The sequence below is a fragment of the Nematostella vectensis genome, chromosome 2, assembly GCF_932526225.1.
Source record: "Nematostella vectensis chromosome 2, jaNemVect1.1, whole genome shotgun sequence".
NCBI classification, from domain to species: Eukaryota; Metazoa; Cnidaria; class Anthozoa; order Actiniaria; family Edwardsiidae; genus Nematostella; species Nematostella vectensis.
The window spans coordinates 5,851,040-5,872,450 of record NC_064035.1 but is presented as its reverse complement, the minus strand read 5'-3'; the positions used below and the strand labels follow the sequence as shown (position 1 = coordinate 5,872,450).

The following is a 21,411-nucleotide window of genomic DNA, read 5'->3' as shown; positions in this document are numbered from 1 at the left end:
CAGTCCCGGAGTTCAAAAAGGAATGTATAAATTTATACAGTCCCGGAGTTAAAAAAGGAATGTATAAATTTATACAGTCCCGGAGTTCAAAAAGGAATGCATAAATTTATACATTCCTATTTGAACTCCGGGACGGTATAAATTTATACATTCAACAATTGTTGTTTCGCTCCTTTTAAATGTAACAGATACTGACAAATAAAAGATTTTGACATATCTTCCGGTTAACATGGACATTTTTATCGGTTATAGCTAAAACACTCATTGCTTTCTTTTATGAAACACGTCATTTGAGGTAATTTCTATTTCGCTTCTTTATAAATACAATAAATGATAAGAAATGGATGTTTTAGACATTCCATCCCGGAACACATAATCATTTGTGCCACGAATCTTAAAATTATCGATTGACTTCTTAACGTAAAAGGACGGGGGCTTCATATTTAGTGAAATTAGCAAATTTTTAAGGCGAGTCTTGAGAAAATCGTATATTCTTGCCATTTCTTGCTAAACGACAAAACGGCATTTTCTCCTGACGTGCTGTTCTCGGCATGTTCTTAAAAATTTAATGAAATCTCAGGCTGGACGCTCTTATAAAAAAAGTGTATCATGCTGTCGTTTGGTGTAACAGGACTTGCGCTTAGTTATCACGTGACCTTGATTATTTTGTTAGGCAGTTGTTTACTACGGGTTCACTTGAGAAGCGGCTACCATAGAACAAGAAGCTTTTTCGTTGTTGGGGACAGCAGTTTTCTGCGTTTTAGCTCGCGGTAGGAGGGGAGGTAATATACAGTATATTCCTACAACACTTGCGCATAATCTCGCTTTCTGATTGGTTGTTTGCTATGGTAAATCCTTGCCGGTACACTTGAAGCGGAAGAGGCGAAAAACCTTGACCCAGCTTCGCGGAAATTGGTTCTCAATAGTTTCCTATTTTCGAAAACAAACGCCGAAACTGGCGAGAAAAACGTAATAAAATAGTAAATGCTGTAAAACAAAAAAGGAGAGCATGATTTCTAACCTAGGGCACCAACTTAGCGACCTGAAGTGCTGATTTAAGCAAAAAAAAAAAAAAAAAGAGTTGTTTCAATGCATATTTCATTGTTAAAAAGCGAGAGAAAAGCCGATATTTTGATAACAAAATTCTTTCACAACATTCGCATTTGTAACCAGGCTTTATACTTTTAAGTAAAATTAAAATTGCGCATGCGTAGATAATTCTACTTCCGGTTTGCGTTTCCAACTCTATAATCTTTGAGAAGAGTGGACGGATCGATTTTTTAGGCAAAGAATATTTACCTCGTTGCCGTCCACAAATCTACGTATCGGTTTTCCGATATTTAAAAAAAATAAAGAAATTATTCAATTATTCGTGCAAGGTATTTTTTGGGGTATTTTTTGAATTTCCCAACGAGCATCCCTATCACTTTTACCCTGAAGAACTCCCCCATCTCCCCGAGCGTTGGGGGGGCCGCACATGGGTCGGCGTCGTTTATATCTACCACATGAGCTTCTAATACTTACAGTGTGTATACTGACAGGCAAAAATACAATAAAAGAGGAAAGAAAAAAAATTACCCGGTAACAAGAAAGGTGCGAAGTCAAACAGCTTGAATACAATACGCTGGAACATGAGCGTCCCCAGGGGGATTGTTGATATGAAGTTATGTCAACAAGAAATTCCAATTTACTTTATCATATGGTGGTTCTTATACTTGGGTCGTGTTTGAAGTTTTTTTTTTATATATATAACTGGACATTGAAAGGAAACAAACTTTATTTTCCTGGAATCGGTAAAGAACTTTATATCCACGAATGTGTTGGTAATATAGCTTTTTCTTACAAATATACTATCTTTTAAAAACCAAATATCTTTACTTCTTTACATACTTCTAAAAACGTCATATTTGAAAACACGCGCATTGCGATAGAAAAACGCAGTTCTGAGATGTTTGGAATTAAATATCCTTTCTCAGATATATTTATTGGAGTCGGGACTGGAAAGCATTCTTTGGCATAGTAGCTAGGCCAGATAGTTCGATATTGTCAATCTCTACAGTCCTTGCTCTGGTCATTCACGGGGGTCGGGAGCAAGCATTCTTTGGTATAATATAGCTAGAACAGATAGTTACCAAGGGCACCCAACGACCATTTTCGGTCAAATATCTGTTCGGAAGCAAGGTCACCTACCGGATTTCGGGGTCGGCCTAGAAATGTCTACTTTTTTCGGAATTTGTATTTCTAGATCACCTATGTTTCTCGGAAAGAGAGCTGGATCACCTATGTTTTTTCGGAGTTGCTTTTGTTACCACCATCACAAGTTTTGGGAGATTTTTACGTCCGACATGCTAAAAAAATGAACCCTAGTATTTTCGGGAGCGAGTATACAAGGGACATTACCTAGAAATTTCGCTTAAGGATCTTAGAATCGCTAGGAGTTCCGGATGCCTCGGGATGAGTAACTAGGTTTTTCGGATGGCTGTAATTTCGCCTAGCAAATCCGAACAGATAGAAAATATCTAGGAAAGCTCTATACTGTATAAAAAATGGCTGCAAACGAATAAAAACGGTATCTTAACTCATTAGGCCGGTTGTGAAATTTTCGTCGTTGGGTGCCCTTGAGTTTACCCATTGCCAATCTTTAGCCTCTGCAGTCCTTGCTCAGATATGTTTACGGGAGTCGGGAGCAAGCATTCTCCGGCATAATATAGCTAAGACAGATGTTACCCATTGTCAATCTTTAGCCTCTGAAGTCCTTGCTCAGATATGTTGACGGGAGTCGGGAGAAAGCTTTCTCTGGCAGCGTGTCGTGGTGTCGTCGCGTGTCTTATGTGCTGTGAAGTATGCGGTCGCATATGGTTTGCGGAAGGCCTAGAAAAGTCAACGTCTGAAGTCTGTGTAGTTTCTGTGCTGATCGCAGAAGTGTCTTGTACTGCAATAGCGATTTCCTGTTCTGTGATCGGTAGGCTGGACCGTCGCTTAGTTACCCTTGACGTTGAGTGCTGAGGTTGCGAATGTTGACCACTGACTCGCAGTACAGTAAGGCTGACGTTGCTTCTTGTTCGCGCTTTGATAACGGCTTGCATCGTGTCCTTTGCGCTCCGCAAACTTTCCCCCTGAAAACATCCAGCCGTTTATTCATACAATTTACCTCCCTAAACAGTTTTACAAAGCGTGTTCTATGAATCACATTATAACGCGCGTAACATGAATCATATTACAAAGCGTGTAACACGAATCATATTACGAAGCGTGTACCATGAATCATATTACAAAGCGTGTACCATGAATCATATTTCGTGGCTCACAATTCACAACACGACGCCTCATGAGACCTGTGGGCCACTATGTTAAGCGGTTGTATACACGAGCGGGGTTTGGAGTGAGTTTAGATGGATAGTGCCCCCCTAGTTTATTAGTTAGATCATGAAGGGAAGAGGGTGTTGGATGGATAGTGCCCTCTGGTTTATGTGTGGTTATATCATAAATGGGAGGGGGGTTTTAACCTCCCATAGCTTATATATCTCCCCTCCCATAGCTTATATCATAGAGGAGGGAACGCTGATGCTTACCTCTTGAATGTCACGGTGGGATTGCAGTCGGATGACTTCCTCACACTTCTTCACATAGTGTCGTCTAGACCGACAAGACAATCAAGAATAAGGTAATCAGCGTTTTACTTTATTTAGTCCATAAATGCCATCCACTACAAGTTTATATATTAGCTCTACGCTTTTTAGCTTAGTGCCTGCGCCTGTGATCACAACTAGCAACACGCAATAATTCATCCCAGAGTGAGTGTTTTGCCGCCCCCCCCCCTATATCCCCTACACACTCTTGTGTGGTTGGGCTCCCTACCCCCCTACACACTCTTGTGTGGTTGGGCTCCCTATCCCCCTACACACTCTTGTGTGGTTTGGCTCCCTACCCCCCTACACACTCTTGTGTGGTTGGGCTCCCTATCCCCCTACACACTCTTGTGTAGTTTGGCTCCCTACCCCCCTACACACTCTTGTGTGGTTGGGCTCCCTATCCCCCTACACACTCTTGTGTGGTTCGGCTCCCTATCCCCCTACACACTCTTGTGTGGTTTGGCTCCCTATCCCCCTACACACTCTTGTGTGGTCTGGCTCCCTACCCCCCTACACACTCTTGTGTAGTTTGGCTCCCTATCCCCCTACATACTCTTGTGTGGTCTGGCTCCCTATCCCCCTACACACTCTTGTGTGGTTTGACTCCCTATCCCCCTACACACTCTTGTGTGGTCTGGCTCCCTATCCCTGTACACACTCTTGTGTGGTTGGGCTCCCTATCCCCCTACACACTCTTGTGTGATTGGGCTCCCTACCCCCCTACACACTCTTGTGTGGTTGGGCTCCCTATCCCCCTACACACTCTTGTGTGGTTTGGCTCCCTATCCCCCTACACACTCTTGTGTGGTTGCGCTCCCTATCCCCCTACACACTCTTGTGTGATTGGGCTCCCTACCCCCCTACACACTCTTGTGTGGTTTGGCCCCCTATCCCCCTACACACTCTTGTGTGGTTTGGCTTCCTACCCCCCTACACACTCTTGTGTGGTTGGGCTCCCTATCCCCCTACACACTCTTGTGTAGTTTGGCTCCCTACCCCCCTACACACTCTTGTGTGGTTGGGCTCCCTACCCCCCTACACACTCTTGTGTGGTTGGGCTCCCTATCCCCCTACACACTCTTGTGTGGTTTGGCCCCCTATCCCCCTACACACTCTTGTGTGGTTGGGCTCCCTATCCCCCTACACACTCTTGTGTGGTTGGGCTCCCTATCCCCCTACACACTCTTGTGTGGTTTGGCTCCCTATCCCCTACACACTCTTGTTTGGTTTGGCCCCCTACCCCCCTACACACTCTTGTGTAGTTTGGCTCCCTATCCCCCTACACACTCTTGTGTGGTTTGGCTCCCTATCCCCCTACACACTCTTGTGTGGTTTGGCTCCCTATCCCCCTACACCCTCTTGTGTGGTTTGGCTCCCTATACTCCTACACTCTTGTGTGGTTGGGCTCCCTATCCCCCTACACACTCTAGTGTGGTTTGGCTCCCTACCCCCCTACACACTCTTGTGTGGTTGGGCTCCCTACCCCCCTACACACTCTTGTGTGGTTGGGCTCCCTACCCCCCTACACACTCTTGTGTGGTTGGGCTCCCTATCCCCCTACACCCTCTTGTGTGGTTGGGCTCCCTATCCCCCTACACACTCTTGTGTGGTTGGGCTCCCTATCCCCCTACACACTCTTGTGTGGTTTGGCTCCCTATCCGCTACACACTCTTGTTTGGTTTGGCCCCCTACCCCCCTACACACTCTTGTGTAGTTTGGCTCCCTATCCCCCTACACACTCTTGTGTGGTTGGGCTCCCTATCCCCCTACACACTCTTGTGTGGTTTGGCTCCCTATCCCCCTACACCCTCTTGTGTGGTTTGGCTCCCTATACTCCTACACTCTTGTGTGGTTGGGCTCCCTATCCCCCTACACACTCTTGTGTAGTTTGGCTCCCTACCCCCCTACACACTCTTGTGTGGTTGGGCTCCCTACCCCCCTACACCCTCTTGTGTGGTTGGGCTCCCTACCCCCCTACACACTCTTGTGTGGTTGGGCTCCCTATCCCCCTACACCCTCTTGTGTAGTTTGGCTCCCTATACTCCTACACTCTTGTGTGGTTTAGCTCCCTATCCCTCTACACACTCTTGTGTGGTTGGGCTCCCTATCCCCCTACACACTCTTGTGTAGTTTGGCTCCCTACCCCCCTACACACTCTTGTGTGGTTGGGCTCCCTACCCCCCTACATACTCTTGTGTGGTTGGGCTCCCTATCCCTCTACACACTCTTGTATGGTTTGGCTCCCTACCCCCCTACACACTCTTGTGTGATTGGGCTCCCTATCCCTCTACACACTCTTGTGTGATTGGGCTCCCTATCCCCCTACACATTCTTGTGTGGTTTGGCTCCCTATCCCCCTACACACTCTTGTGTGGTTTGGCCCCCTACCCCCCTACACACTCTTGTGTGGTTGGGCTCCCTATCCCCCTACACACTCTTGTGTGGTTGGGCTCCCTATCCCCCTACACACTCTTGTGTGATTGGGCTCCCTATCCCCCTACACACTCTTGTGTAGTTTGGCTCCCTATCCCCCTACACACTCTAGTGTGGTTTGGCTCCCTATCCCCCTACACCCTCTTGTGTGGTTTGGCTCCCTATACTCCTACACTCTTGTGTGGTTTAGCTCCCTATCCCTCTACACACTCTTGTGTGGTTGGGCTCCCTATCCCCCTGCACACTCTTGTGTGGTTGGGCTCCCTATCCCCCTACACACTCTTGTGTGGTTGGGCTCCCTATCCCCCTACACACTCTTGTGTGGTTGGGCTCCCTATCCCCCTACACACTCTTGTGTGATTGGGCTCCCTATCCCCCTACACACTCTTGTGTGGTTTGGCTCCCTATCCCCCTACACACTCTTGTTTGGTTTGGCCCCCTATCCCCCTACACACTCTTGTTTGGTTTGGCTCCCTATCCCCCTACACACTCTTGTGTGGTTGGGCTCCCTGTCCCCCTACACACTCTTGTGTGGTTGGGCTCCCTACCCCCCTACACACTCTTGTGTGGTTTGGCTCCCTATCCCCCTACACACTCTTGTGTGGTTTGGCTCCCTATCCCCCTACACACTCTTGTATGGTTTGGCTCCCTATCCCTCTACACACTCTTGTGTGGTTTGGCTCCCCCCCCCCCCCCCCCCCCCACACACACTCTTGTGTGGTTTGGCTCCCTATCCCCCTATACACACTCTTGTGTGGTTTGGCTCCCTATCCCCCTACACACTTTTGTGTGGTTGGGCTCCCTATCCCCCTACACACTCTTGTATGGTTTGGCTCCCTATCCCCCTACACACTCTTGTATGGTTTGGCTCCCTATACCCCTACACACTCTTGTGTGGTTGGGCTCCCTGTCCCCCTACACACTCTTGTGTGGTTTGGCTCCCTATCCCCCTACACACTCTTGTGTGGTTTGGCTCCCCCCCCCCACACACACACTCTTGTGTGGTTGGGCTCCCTATCCCCCTACACACTCTTGTGTGGTTTGGCTCCCTATCCCCCTACACACTCTTGTGTGGTTGGGCTCCCTATCCCCCTACACACTCTTGTATGGTTTGGCTCCCTATCCCCCTACACACTCTTGTGTGGTTTGGCTCCCTACCCCCCTACACACTCTTGTGTGATTTGGCTCCCTATCCCCCTACACACTCTTGTGTGGTTTGGCTCCCTATCCCCCTACACACTCTTGTGTGGTTTGGCTCCCTATCCCCCTAACACTCTAGTGTGGTTTGGCTCCCTATCCCTCTACACACTCTTGTGTAGTTTGGCTCCCTACCCCCCTACACACTCTTGTGTGATTTGGCTCCGTATCCCCCTACACACTCTTGTGTGGTTTGGCTCCCTATCCCCCTACACACTCTTGTGTGGTCTGGCTCCCTATCCCCCTACACACTCTTGTGTGGTTTGGCTCCCTACCCCCCTACACACTCTTGTGTGGTTGGGCTCCCTATCCCCCTACACACTCTTGTGTGGTTGGGCTCCCTATCCCTCTACACTCTCTTGTGTGGTTGGGCTCCCTATACCCCTACACACTCTTGTGTGGTTTGGCTCCCTATCCCTCTACACACTCTTGTGTAGTTTGGCTCCCTACCCCCCTACAAACTCTTGTGTGGTTTGGCTCCCTACCCCCCCTACACACTCTTGTGTAGTTTGGCTCCCTATCCCACTACACACTCCTGTGTAGTTTGGCTCCCTATCCCCCTACACACTCTTGTATGGTTTGGCTCCCTATCCCTCTACACACTATTGTGTGGTTGGGCTCCCTATCCCCCTACACACTATTGTGTGGTTGGGCTCCCTACCCCCCTATACACTCTTGTTTGGTTTGGCTCCCTATCCCCCTACACACTCTTGTGTGGTTGGGCTCCCTACCCCCCTACACACTCTTGTGTGGTTTGGCTCCCTATCCCCCTACACACTCTTGTGTGGTTGGGCTCCCTATCCCTCTACACACTCTTGTGTGGTTTGGCTCCCTATCCCCCTACACACTCTTGTGTGGTTGGGCTCCCTATCCCTCTACACACTCTTGTGTGGTTTGGCTCCCTACCCCCCTACACACTCTTGTGTGGTTGGGCTCCCTATCCCTCTACACACTCTTGTGTGGTTTGGCTCCCTACCCCCCTACACACTCTTGTGTGGTTGGGCTCCCTATCCCTCTACACACTCTTGTGTGCTTTGGCTCCCTACCCCCCTACACACTCTTGTGTGGTTTGGCTCCCTACCCCCCTACACACTCTTGTGTGGTTTGGCTCCCTACCCCCCTACACACTCTTGTGTGGTTGGGCTCCCTATCCCCCTACACACTCTTGTGTGGTTGGGCTCCCTACCCCCTACACACTCTTGTGTGATTGGGCTCCCTATCCCTCTACACTCTCTTGTGTGGTTGGGCTCCCTATATCCCTACACATTCTTGTGTGGTTTGGCTCCCTATCCCTCTACACACTCTTGTGTAGTTTGGCTCCCTACCCCCCCTACAAACTCTTGTGTGGTTTGGCTCCCTACCCCCCCCCTACACACTCTTGTGTAGTTTGGCTCCTTATCCCACTACACACTCTTGTGTAGTTTGGCTCCCTATCCCCCTACACACTCTTGTATGGTTTGGCTCCCTATCCCTCTACACACTATTGTGTGGTTGGGCTCCCTATCCCCCTACACACTATTGTGTGGTTGGGCTCCCTACCCCCCTATACACTCTTGTTTGGTTTGGCTCCCTATCCCCCTACACACTCTTGTGTGGTTTGGCTCCCTATCCCCCTACACACTCTTGTGTAGTTTGGCTCCCTATCCCCCTACACACTCTTGTGTGGTTTGGCTCCCTATCGCCCTACACACTCTTGTGTGGTTTGGCTCCCTATCCCCCTACACACTCTTGTGTGGTTGGGCTCCCTATCCCCCTACACACTCTTGTGTGGTTTGGCTCCCTATCCCCCTACACACTCTTGTGTGGTTTGGCTCCCTATGCCCCTACACACTCTTGTGTGGTTGGGCTCCCTACTCCCCTACACACTCTTGTGTGGTTTGGCTCCCTATCCCCCTACACACTCTTGTGTGATTGGGCTCCCTATACCCCTACACACTCTTGTGTGGTTTGGCTCCCTACCCCCCCTCCTAACACTCTTGTGTGGTTTGGCTCCCTACCCCCCCCTCCTAACACTCTTGTGTGGTTTGGCTCCCTACCCCCCCCCCCCCCTACACACTCTTGTGTGGTTTGGCTCCCTATCCCTCTACACACTCTTGTGTGGTTGGGCTCCCTATCCCCCTACACACTCTTGTGTGGTTGGGCTCCCTACCCCCCTACACACTCTTGTGTGGTTTGGCTCCCTATCCCCCTACACACTCTTGTGTGGTTGGGCTCCCTATCCCTCTACACACTCTTGTGTGGTTTGGCTCCCTATCCCCCTACACACTCTTGTGTGGTTGGGCTCCCTATCCCTCTACACACTCTTGTGTGGTTTGGCTCCCTACCCCCCTACACACTCTTGTGTGGTTGGGCTCCCTATCCCTCTACACACTCTTGTGTGGTTTGGCTCCCTACCCCCCTACACACTCTTGTGTGGTTGGGCTCCCTATCCCTCTACACACTCTTGTGTGGTTTGGCTCCCTACCCCCCTACACACTCTTGTGTGGTTTGGCTCCCTACCCCCCTACACACTCTTGTGTGGTTTGGCTCCCTATCCCCCTACACACTCTTGTGTGGTTGGGCTCCCTACCCCCCTACACACTCTTGTGTGGTTTGGCTCCCTAACCCCCTACACACTCTTGTGTGATTGGGCTTCCTACCCCCCTACACACTCTTGTGTGGTTGGGCTCCCTACCCCCCTACACACTCTTGTGTGATTGGGCTTCCTACCCCCCTACACACTATTGTGTGGTTGGGCTCCCTACCCCCCTACACACTCTTGTGTGGTTGGGCTCCCTATCCCCCTATACACTCTTGTTTGGTTTGGCTCCCTATCCCCCTACACACTCTTGTGTGGTTTGGCTCCCTACCCCCCTACACACTCTTGTGTGGTTTGGCTCCCTATCCCCCTACACACTCTTGTGTGGTTTGGCTCCCTATCCCCCTACACACTCTTGTGTAGTTTGGCTCCCTACCCTCCTACACACTCTTGTGTGGTTGGGCTCCCTATCCCCCTACACACTCTTGTGTAGTTTAGCTCCCTACCCCCCTACACACTCTTGTGTAGTTTGGCTCCCTATCCCCCTAACACTCTTGTGTGGTTTGGCTCCCTATACTCCTACACTCTTGTGTGGTTTGGCTCCCTATCCTCCTACACACTATTGTGTAGTTTGGCTCCCTATCCCCCTAACACTCTTGTGTGGTTGGGCTCCCTATCCCTCTACACACTCTTGTGTGGTTTGGCTCCCTATCCCTCTACACACTCTTGTATGGTTTGGCTCCCTATCCCCCTACACACTCTTGTGTGGTTTGGCTCCCTACCCCCCTACACACTCTTGTGTAGTTTGGCTCCCTATCCCTCTACACACTCTTGTGTGGTTTGGCTCCCCCCCCCCCCCCCCCCACACACACTCTTGTGTGGTTTGGCTCCCTATCCCTCTACACACTCTTGTGTGGTTTGGCTCCCTATCCCTCTACACACTCTTGTATGGTTTGGCTCCCTATTCCCCTACACACTCTTGTGTGGTTGGGCTCCCTATCCCTCTACACACTCTTGTGTGGTTTGGCTCCCTACCCCCCTACACACTCTTGTGTGGTTTGGCTCCCTATCCCCCTACACACTCTTGTATGGTTTGGCTCCCTACCCCCCCCTACACACTCTTGTGTGGTTTGGCTCCCTACCCCCCCTAACACTCTTGTGTGGTTTGGCTCCCTACCCCCCTAACACTCTTGTGTGGTTTGGCTCCCTACCCCCCTACACACTCTTGTGTAGTTTGGCGGCTCCCTATCCCTCTACACACTCTTGTGTGGTTTGGCTCCCCCCCCCCCCCACACACTCTTGTGTGGTTTGGCTCCCTATCCCTCTACACACTCTTGTGTGGTTTGGCTCCCTATCCCTCTACACACTCTTGTATGGTTTGGCTCCCTACCCCCCTACACACTCTTGTGTGGTTGGGCTCCCTATCCCTCTACACACTCTTGTGTGGTTTGGCTCCCTACCCCCCTACACACTCTTGTGTGGTTTGGCTCCCTATCCCCCTACACACTCTTGTATGGTTTGGCTCCCTACCCCCCCTACACACTCTTGTGTGGTTTGGCTCCCTACCCCCCCTAACACTCTTGTGTGGTTTGGCTCCCTACCCCCCTAACACTCTTGTGTGGTTTGGCTCCCTACCCCCCTAACACTCTTGTGTGGTTTGGCTCCGTACCCCCCCCCCCCCCTAACACTCTTGTGTGGTTTGGCTTCCTACCCCCCTAACACTCTTGTGTGGTTTGGCTCCCTACCCCCCTAACACTCTTGTGTGGTTTGGTCCCCCCCCCCCCACACACACACACTCTTGTATGATTTGGCTCCCTATACCTTAGATCTGTGTTGTCTGACATCAAACCGTGAATACGGTTAGAATACTTGTTATCTACTTCAGCAACCTGGAAGAGGAGAACAAGCCAGCTAATGAATAAATTGGAATCAAATAAGCAATTGGTGGAAATATTTGGCATACCTTTTCTGCAAAGTGTTCTTCATAGCCTGCCAGCTTGACTTTCTAAAATGATAAAAAAGAAAGAATGATTGGCTTTACACAAAGTGTATGCAAAGTACCACAACATTCAGGCAAAAGATACATGACGTCAGCGAGCAAGTGACAATATTTTACTCATGTTTAACAGATAACAGGCACGTACCCAGGATTCGCAATGGCAGTGTGCGCAGTCATAGGTATCGTATAGCGCACCCTGCGCACCCCCTGTGTACGAGCCTGCATAAGTCATACTCTTAAAAGTTCAATTTAGTATTCCTGTTACCCGTTATGAAAGAAAAAAAGCGTTATTTATGCTAGACACGATTTGATGCCGTGGTAATCAAATCTTACCTGAACTATCTGAAATAGTTTTATCTGACAGTACTAACCTTGTCCTCCAGCTCCACGGTGGTCTTGCGCAGCTTATCAGATGTGCTTTTCAGCTTTTCCTTGAGACTTGCATTCTCCTTTGTCATAACCTTGAATTGAAGCCGATACTTTCAATCAACCAGAATCCTTATCATATAAAAACAGATCCCATGTACAGGACCCGAAATGATCCCAGGACCCGAAACGATCCCAGGACCCAAAATGATCCCCAAAAGTGCCCAACTGATCCCGGGACCCAAAACGATACCGAGGAGTCCCCGAAATCAACCCCACGGAATTGCGGTAATGGACATTGGGAAAGCAGAAGAAAGCACTTTCAACTCTTAAAGCATAATTAAGGGTTGACAGCGAATCTATTTCTAAATAACATGACTTAAAAAACTTAAATTCCAATACAATACTTCTATTTATTACATTGCCCCGGCGGTAAAGCCATAAATAGAGTCCAAAACAAATACACAACTTTTAATTGCTACTGAAAGGTACAGCATAAACATAGCACAGCCTTGCTCAGAACAACCAAACTTTTGACCTTCGAAACATTTGCAGTTCCAACACATGACTCTGACACTAGTCTCGTTTCCGGTAAACATCACCCCTAAAAATATCTATATTCATGTGACAACCAAACGTGTATTTCACCACGAAATCCATGTTCACACGAGCGAATATTTACTGACAGCCGGTTTGGCCGAGAAGATGGAATGACAAAAGTACACTGAGTAATGCACTCGAACAACCCTTTTACTCCCGTTGCAAAATATTAAGAGATGTGGCTTTTGTTGAAAGCAATATGTGAGTTTAGAATTTCCTCATGTAGTCGCGCGTACACCACTGCATCTCTCTCTATCTCTCTTTATGATAGGTCTTAATAATTCACAAAACACAAACAAACATTTCCCTACAGGGAAGCAGAGGCATGTATTATCTGTGGAGACTTTCTTTTATGGCTTGTTATGTATAAATGATTTATTCACGCCTGGTTCTTCAAATTACCATCACGGGAATTGTTTTTTGACCCCAATTGCTGACTCAACCAAGCTGTCGAAAGCTGTATTTCCAGCGCAGTCGTATATAAAAATCTTAATACTATGGTTTTAGTTAATGCAAATTTCTGGATAGTAACAGAAATGATGCTAAAATGTTTCATATGTTTTTAAAACTGAAAGCCAATCCTTCCACATTCCTTTTGTTTGTCCATTACTGCAATTCCTTAGGGTTCATTTCGGGGACTCCTGGGGATTGTTTCGGGTCCCGGGATCAGTTGGGGAACTTTTGGGGATCATTTCGGGTCCTGTACATCCCCCAAACCCTAAATTTGAAGTATCAATACATCATAATTAAAAGAGGGTAACATTATAACATCCTTTTGTCTTCTATATAGTGGACACTAGAGGCCACATCTACATAAACAGTGCATCTTTCATTTCCGAGGGTGTCCGTTATATCGAGGTTCCACTTTATAAAAGGCACATCTTTTGGTTCAGGGGGTTTCCGTTATATCGAGGTTCCATCTCATAGTTCCAAGGGTATCTGTTACATGGAAGTTCCATCTCACAGTTCCAAGGGTATCTGTTATATGGAGGTTCCATCTCACAGTTCCAAGGGTATCTGTTATATGGAGGTTCTATCTCACAGTTCCAAGGGTATCTGTTACATGGAAGTTCCATCTCACAGTTCCAAGGGTATCTGTTATATGGAGGTTCCATCTCACAGTTCCAAGGGTATCTGTTATATGGAGGTTCCACCACATGGGGGACACATTTGACGGTGCTGAGCATGTCTGTTGGAGGTTTAGCTGTGTATTTTTTTAAATACAATCACAATACCTGCATTTCTGTAAGTACTTTCTTGAGGTTCTCAGAGTCCTGCACACATTCTGCGAACTTTTCCATCAAGCGCTGAGAAGAAAAATGTTGAAGGCTGACTCACTATCTATGCTGTGAGGGAGTTATAACCTTAACCTTCAAATATTAGACCAGTAAAGGCGTGACCAGCGCTCGGTGTCTTGTCAAAATGTTTTCGTCCCACTTTAGGGCCATTTCTTATTAAAAGATCGTCAAATACTATCTTTTCCTTTCCCCATAAGATAGCGGACCCCTAAGGCAGTGGACCCCTCCCCCTCCTCCCCCAGCGAATCCTGTATACACGCCTGCCCAGCAATAGAGAGGGGGAGGGAAGGGCACTCACATCTATCTCTTTGCCATGCTGTTCCACGATGGTCTCAATCTGTCGCTGATGCTCCTTGTTCAATCCATCCAGCTCTTTGTTTTTCTCATGGATCAGCTCTTTTCCTATTGAACAAAAACATTTGTGAAAACAAGGTAAAAATATTTGATTAAAAAATCAAATATTTATATACATTTAAAATAAAGTACATTTGCAAGATACCCCTTAATGCAACCATAAGCGCTTGAAATTTTATGCTGTCGATCCGATTGTGTGAGACCCCAAAAATGAGGAATGATAGGGTAAGGGGGACTTACTTTGCTGACCAAGGGCTTCTTCCGTAGACATTTTATGCTCATGTTTGAGTTCATTCTAAAATGACATAGTTACCGAACATTAGAAGCGCAAAATATTGTTCTCATAAATCTTTTATCATAAGAAAAGTGGCTGTCATCCTTATATGACTAATTACATTTTTAAGGCTTATAACAGATATTTCAAGCCAAAAAATAAAATTTATTTTTAACACTAAAATTATTCCCATGGCCATAAGACCAAAAACTTGTTTATTCATTTGATCTAAAATATATTATAGATAACAGAAAATTTGTTTCTTATGATAATTAACCAAAAATCACCATCAACAAATGCGTAAATTTATTTGTTGCGCTTCCTTACCTCTCTTCTCTGCCACTTGTAATCCATCTCAGATGCCACAGTTTCCTGAAAAAAAAAAAGCGATTTGGCATTCAAAATAATAATGAAATTGTAAAGCCTGGCTTTCCGTGTCATATTAAAATAAGAATAAATCTATCATTTTTATGTGGTTACCTTATAGGACTCGAATGCGCCTTGTAAAAATTCCATTTCAGTTCTCAGTTGCACTGGCAAAAGACAATGATATATCATTCTTTGTTGATAGTAATGATAATTATTATAATGATGATCATAATGATGATGATGATAGTGACCAAGGTTGATGATGATCCATGATGATATTGATAATGATTATAATAACACTAGCGCGATGATCTATGGTGTAATAATGTTCATGATGACATATAACAATATTGTGATGATGCTGATATTGATGCTGATAATAATCAATTATTGGACAAGGTTTTAGTGATATCCAGAATAATAATAATAATGTTGAGACTGATTACACTTGGCAAGATATTGTTCATTCCGGATATAACTGAATTCAATAATGCTTTATTGATTATAATGTTTCAGGAAAGCACACTTTAGTGAAAACAAAATTTATTTGCGATTTGCACAAAAGCGCCACTTCTCTCAATAGTATCTCCGCACCCTAGGCTCAAGATGCATTGCCCGCATAGAATCACTCATCTGCTAGCTCATTATTAGCAAGCTGATTAGTGAAGACCCTCAGATTGCGTGATTCACAATTGACATAGTGAATACAATGTATAATAATGATGATCATAAAAAGTGATACCTTTATCAGCCTCTGCCCTGGAGCATTCCTCCTCTAGCTGGAATGCAAGTGAACAAGTCACCTCCAGTTTCTCAACTAACAAATTGAATGCTGTAATACTCCCACACACAGCATCTCCCTCCCACACACCTCCCCCCACACACAGCATCTCCCCCATAATGCTGAGCCTTGTATCTTACAAGCCAGTTTAACGTTCTTTTCTGAATTGTGGTCCCTAAGTTCAATTGGAATGGTGGGTAGTATTCAAGGGTAACCTCAACCTCTGTCTGGTTATAGGGGTACTTCCAAGGGTCTGTTATACTGAATATCTAGCCCTATTTCTTGGATGGAGCAGCCCCTGTCTGGGTATAGGGGTACCGTCAAGGGTCTGTTATACTGAATACCTATCTCTACAGTACATCCGTGGAGAAGGGATGCTCAGCTGATGTTTGGGTACTGGGGTTCCACCAAAGGTCTGTAAAACTGAATACCTCGCCCTAGATCCTGGGTGGAGGGCTACTCAGCCCCCGTTTGGGTAAAGGGACGCCGCCAAGGGTCTGTAACCGTTGGAAGAATTTGGTATGGATTTAGGCCATGGGAGGGGAACTGAAGGAGATTTTGCATGTATCTTTCCAAGAACACTGTGTTCTTTCAGTGATAATAGGTTTTACGTGCTATTCAATGCCTACTTCCAGCATTTTGATGCGAGGTTTGGAAGCTATTTTTGTGTAACTGTTGTACCAGGGTAAATCTACTACAAAACGAGTCAAACTACGACCATAACTATGCTTTCAAATAGAATGTGTCTTGAGGTGGCTGAGCTCACATTTTTTCCCAACCTACCCTTCTATCAAAGGACTCTTTCATCTTATTGATTTCATCCTCATGATCCTGCTCAATGGAACTAAAGAGACACAGCAAATATTAGGTCACACAAAATTGTATTATGAACCTTTTTCCTTGGAAAACATTGTGGCCCCATCAATAACATTGGCGGCTCTGCAACGAAAAATTTATATCACAATAAGGGGGAAAAGGGGAGGCTTTAGCACCCCCCACCCCTCCCCCCTATGCAGGTTTGTACAAAGAAGGGTGTTCAGGGACTGCCAAAAAATGGGTAATGTTTTGTTGAATGATTGCCTGGGCAACACCCCCTTCCCCTGGTTATGCACAGCCCATACATTTGCAGCAGATCAGTGACAGTAAATACAAGTGGTGATGGAGGGGACTGTTGGATGAATAACTCAAGTCATGTTTGCGCATTTTACCCGATGTGTTCATGGTGCTCTTCATGAATCTTCTCAATATGTCGATGGTGATTTTCTGCAGTCTGTACAAGGATGAAATGAAGATTAATTGAGTGGTTTCAGATAGTATCACTACATTTTACATTTGAGATTTACAAAACAAAAAATGTGACTTTAGGTGTCCCACCTAGTTACCCTACTGGCGAAAACAAGAAAAGAGCTTAGAAATAAAAAAAAATAATAATATGAACCTTTATATCCCAGTGATGAATATCAGGCAATAATGTCCAGCCAAAGTGGAATCAAACAAGGATTTCAAAATGCTAGAAGGCACAAACGGAATGTTTGATTTCTTTTATAAAATATCATCAATATACATTTTTTAGAATTTATCCTGAAATAAGTAAGAAAAACAATGACAAAAAACTTCACAACAGTGTGCACTTGTGGCGTCATTCCCATGCATGTCAACGCGCACTCAGAAGACATTTCATAATCAAAAACTTTTGCTTCAATTTCTATTCGAGCTCTCAGCAGAACAATAAGAAAACAGTCTAGGTGTAAATCCATCAGTTGAAATGCAAGTTTTGAGCTGGTAGTTTTTGTTCTAATAAAAAAATTGTTGCTTTGATTTTTATCTTTTGCGAATGGCAGAAATAACAGCACACACTCGCACCCAGTGCACGTCAACGCGTGCAGAAGACACTTTTCACATTTTCAGTTAGTCGCTGGGATATAAAATAAATAAACCCCTTCTTTGGCTCACTGTGGTATCGGCGGATAATGTCCGTGGATGAAAAATGGTTCTTAAAATTTCACAGTTGTCCTTGAAGCTTTGCTTCTTGGCCAACTGTTTATTCTTTGTACCATTAATTCTCATCCTTGGACATTATCCGCCAATATTCCAGCCACCAGATGGGGTTTATTTACTAAATCTCTTTGATTCTCTGCAATATAGCTGCTGTATTTGGCATATATAATGTGCACTTAGTTTTAAACTCTTCATCAAGAGATCGAGAAAAGACCCTCACATATGACCTCCAACAAACTATCTGACCTCACCTTCCGTATATTGCTCTTGTGGTTTAGTCTTTCTTCTTCAAGGAACATGATCAGATCATTTATTTGCTGTTGCAGTTGGCTAATCTTTATGTCCCTTTAACACAAAAATAAAAGTGTCAATCATACAATACAAAATAAAACATACAAACAAGACAAAACTATGCATCTCTGTAAAAAAATAATACTTACTTTTCATCAGGAGGCTTTGTTCTGAAAATGCAAGGAAAAAAGTAGATTGGTATAAATGAAATGAATTTTGTCAAGTTTTATGATTTTAAGAAGTTATAGATACAACAGCTCATGGTTATTAGTTTTTATCAAGACTTTAAAAAAATCCATTATTAGAACTTTAATACTTTACCATTCAATGTTATATGCTATTCAAAGTTTATAAGATGGCAAATGTTTATTTTTCAGAATCCTTGTTTGTTTATTGAAAGTTTGACAGTACCATTACCAACCTTTTGTTTACATCAGAAGAAAAAGTAGAAAGCTTAGAGGTGGAGGCATTTTCATCATGAAGAGAAGAAAGTGGAGAAGGGTTTTGGTGGTGAAGGTTGACAAGAGAGTCATCACTTAAACCACACTTTAGACTGGAATAAAGATCATTTCTAATTGTTAGCTGGACAACGGGATATCAGTGCCATGGATATCAGTGCCAATTTTTAAATTATCTTTTTTATTTCATTTTGTTTATTGTTATTTTATATATTAGCTTATTTTCATCATTGTGATAGAATAAAGAGGTGCACTTACTTTTTTCTGTGTCTTGATGACTAGTTGAGAAAAGAATAATAAAGTAAATAATAAGGGCCAAAATAAATTAAGGGAGCGGCCATTAATTACTGGGGGCGGGGGTGCAATTTTGCAAAACCTTTTTTATAATTAAAAGAAGATCTTAGACTCTAAGAAGCTGTGACTTTTCTAACCCCATAGTAGCAGTTAAAGAGGTGGATCCAATTAGAGCACCAAATCTCTCCCTTTTTAGTGATTTATATCAATTCAATCAGTAACCACGGGCAAACCAGACGAAATGTTCGTGTATCGAATATTTTCCTTAACTTGTGAACTGAATATATCTGTTATAAAGCCAATTTATTGTAGTTTTTGTCATAGATTGATCTGGTTCTGTTTTAGTCGTGATTCATAACAGTTTAGGCAACTTTCACTCTCATCTCGGTTCACTTCCTCCCCACTCGTAATAAAATACATTTTATCGTACATTCACACCCATATTAATGTGGGTGAATATAGAGAATGTATGAACATTGTTCTCACAAAAATTAGGCTTGTGATGAGGTAAAAAATCTTGTGACTACCACCTAATGTGAGTGAGTTGACAGCTATGCCAAATGATGATTGCATACCTGGTTTTCTGTGAAAAAGTCATCTGTCTTGATAGTAACATTGATTTTCTCTTTTGATCTTGAGAGGACATACCCAGGAGAGAGGACAACAGTACTCATCGGGGCCTAAAGAGCAAATAAAAAAACTAGATATTAATTAAAGAGGAATGATCAATTTATCTTATAGATGTTTACCTCAAACCATCATTTAAAATATCTAACTCTGGTAAATCTACTTACCTCACCCTCAAGGGACTTTCTTCGTTTTGCGCTATGCACTTGTGAAAATCTAAAACACCTGGAAATAAAAAATAATAGAACATGCATTACTTGTATATTACTTGGAGTTTCTACGTATCTAAGAAAACTCAGTCTAGAGAGACTTGACAAATAGTCAAGCTTTTTAGTTTTTAACTGCTTTCAGAGGAGCTGTATCAAAATTAAATGCAGTTGAGTCTTGCATTTTATTGAGTCTCCTAATGATTGAATTAGTTAGATCACAAATCGTAAATTTAGTCCAGAAAGACAATGATAATAACTCTAATTGACCTTCTCACAGTCAAAATACTTGGGAGGCCTGTGGTTTTAGACCAATAAGAGGCAGAAATGCGCCACTGGGCTCCAAAGTATCGTAATCTAACCAGGAAATGGTCTATCAAATCATGTTATTGTGGTTGCTTTATTGTTATCTAAATCACGTTATAATTTCATACTCCCACGTTTCATACTACAAAAGTACAACTAAAAAAGACAGTCCGATTCCCCTCACCCCCCCCCCCAAATAAAAAGCCCAATATAATATCAATTTATCACCTTGCTGCTGCATTGTTCAAACTGACGTCGAGTTGTCGAGAAGGAGTTGACCTAGAAAAGGCACAAGAAATGTTTAAAATAAGCAACAAAATTAGTAATTTAAATGGAATACAGTAAATACAGAACTTCCTATACTCTGCATATCCAAATCAATAACAAAATATTGACATTTATACAATATATATATTTAAAAAAATCTAAAATATAAATATAAAGTACTAACGTCTTCCGATACAATAGCTGCTATAAAGTGACCGCTTTGTGAAGAAAATTCGCCTTAAAAATCATCATATCTATCATCACAGTTCTATACAAATACAAATCAGGTAGGACTTACTTTGGTCTGGCGTATCGGGGCGATCGTTCGTCCTCATTTCTCGTTCGTCCCGGGGCCGTCTGTACTCGGGATCGACTTGTCTCGTCGCCGACTTGTCCTATTACCCAGGCTGGTTTTTTGAACGGCGGCCTCGAACCCGTAATACATATAGTCTCTAACGGCGTGTCACTCATTATTAAACGTCAGGAAACCACATCTTTAAAGTTTATAATCTTAATAACAGAGTCATCTAAACAATACAAACGGATTGAAGAAAGCCATTCGAGTGTCGAAGTTTGTGACCATAGATAATGCGTTTCATCCAGTCCGATATTGTTTTCCAGAAAGCCTTGGATTTCACCTCAATCTAACCCGTATAAGTAAGGGATTACTCTTTCATCCGCTGGTTGAGGCATTGTAAATAAATTTTATAAGTTGAGTAAAAGTTGGTTACCACTGGAGGGAATCTATTGCTATGTTACGTGCAAAGCGTCGAAGTGTGGCAAAATGGCCAGCGGAGTTACTATGACAACGTTAGGTTCGTATTCTTTTCTAACATTATGTTTTTCGTCACAATAAAAATAGGTAATCTAAATATAAATAATAATGAAAAAAAAAAAACACACAGATTTGTTAACCAATTTAAAAATTCAAGGGAGAACACAAAGAAAAATTCATAATCAGGACACTATAACCTGTTTTCTGTGAAAACACAAAGTATGAGAATTCCCACCACCCAGTATCCCTGCGCTAATTCCCTACGTTAATTCCAGTAAATACGAGATTTTCATTTTGAACAAGTATTTTTAAGGAACAAGGACGACTAGAGGCTAAAAGCGAGGTTTAGACGCTTGAGCACAATTTCT

At 44.4% G+C, this 21,411-nt stretch overlaps 1 protein-coding gene across 2 annotated transcripts; it reads right to left on the bottom strand.

The window, feature by feature from the left end:
* Positions 1–1,759: 1,759 nt before the first annotated feature.
* LOC5517854 (repetitive organellar protein) lies at positions 1,760–21,309 on the bottom strand. 2 transcript variants are annotated; one of them, XM_048721989.1, is made up of 21 exons: positions 20,567–21,309; positions 20,230–20,280; positions 19,657–19,714; positions 19,438–19,542; positions 18,827–18,846; positions 18,532–18,663; positions 18,260–18,280; positions 18,071–18,164; positions 17,030–17,091; positions 16,605–16,665; positions 15,783–15,819; positions 15,152–15,204; positions 14,999–15,043; positions 14,638–14,692; positions 14,342–14,445; positions 13,981–14,052; positions 12,151–12,240; positions 11,744–11,785; positions 11,602–11,669; positions 3,573–3,636; positions 1,760–3,116 (listed from the first exon to the last, which is right to left on the bottom strand). In XM_048721989.1, the coding sequence occupies exons 1-21, from the start codon at positions 20,737–20,739 to the stop codon at positions 2,724–2,726; spliced, it is 1,800 nt and encodes a 599-aa protein (XP_048577946.1). In that variant the 5' UTR covers positions 20,740–21,309; the 3' UTR covers positions 1,760–2,723. The 2 variants fall into 2 exon arrangements, with proteins under 2 accessions (XP_048577946.1, XP_032218298.2); XM_032362407.2 differs by lacking the exon at positions 18,532–18,663 and having other exon boundaries at positions 20,567–21,089.
* Positions 21,310–21,411: the final 102 nt, after the last annotated feature.

Excerpts from the sequence above, each read along its gene's own strand:
- LOC5517854 (XM_048721989.1), bottom strand. The coding sequence starts at position 20,739 with ATGAGTGACACGCCGTTAGAGACTATATGTATTACGGGTTCGAGGCCG. Across the intron at positions 16,666-17,029 it reads GAGCACCATGAACACATCGG|TTCCATTGAGCAGGATCATG; the intron begins GTAAAATGCGCA and ends GTGTCTCTTTAG. Across the intron at positions 12,241-13,980 it reads AAGTACTTACAGAAATGCAG|GTTATGACAAAGGAGAATGC; the intron begins GTATTGTGATTG and ends CTTCAATTCAAG.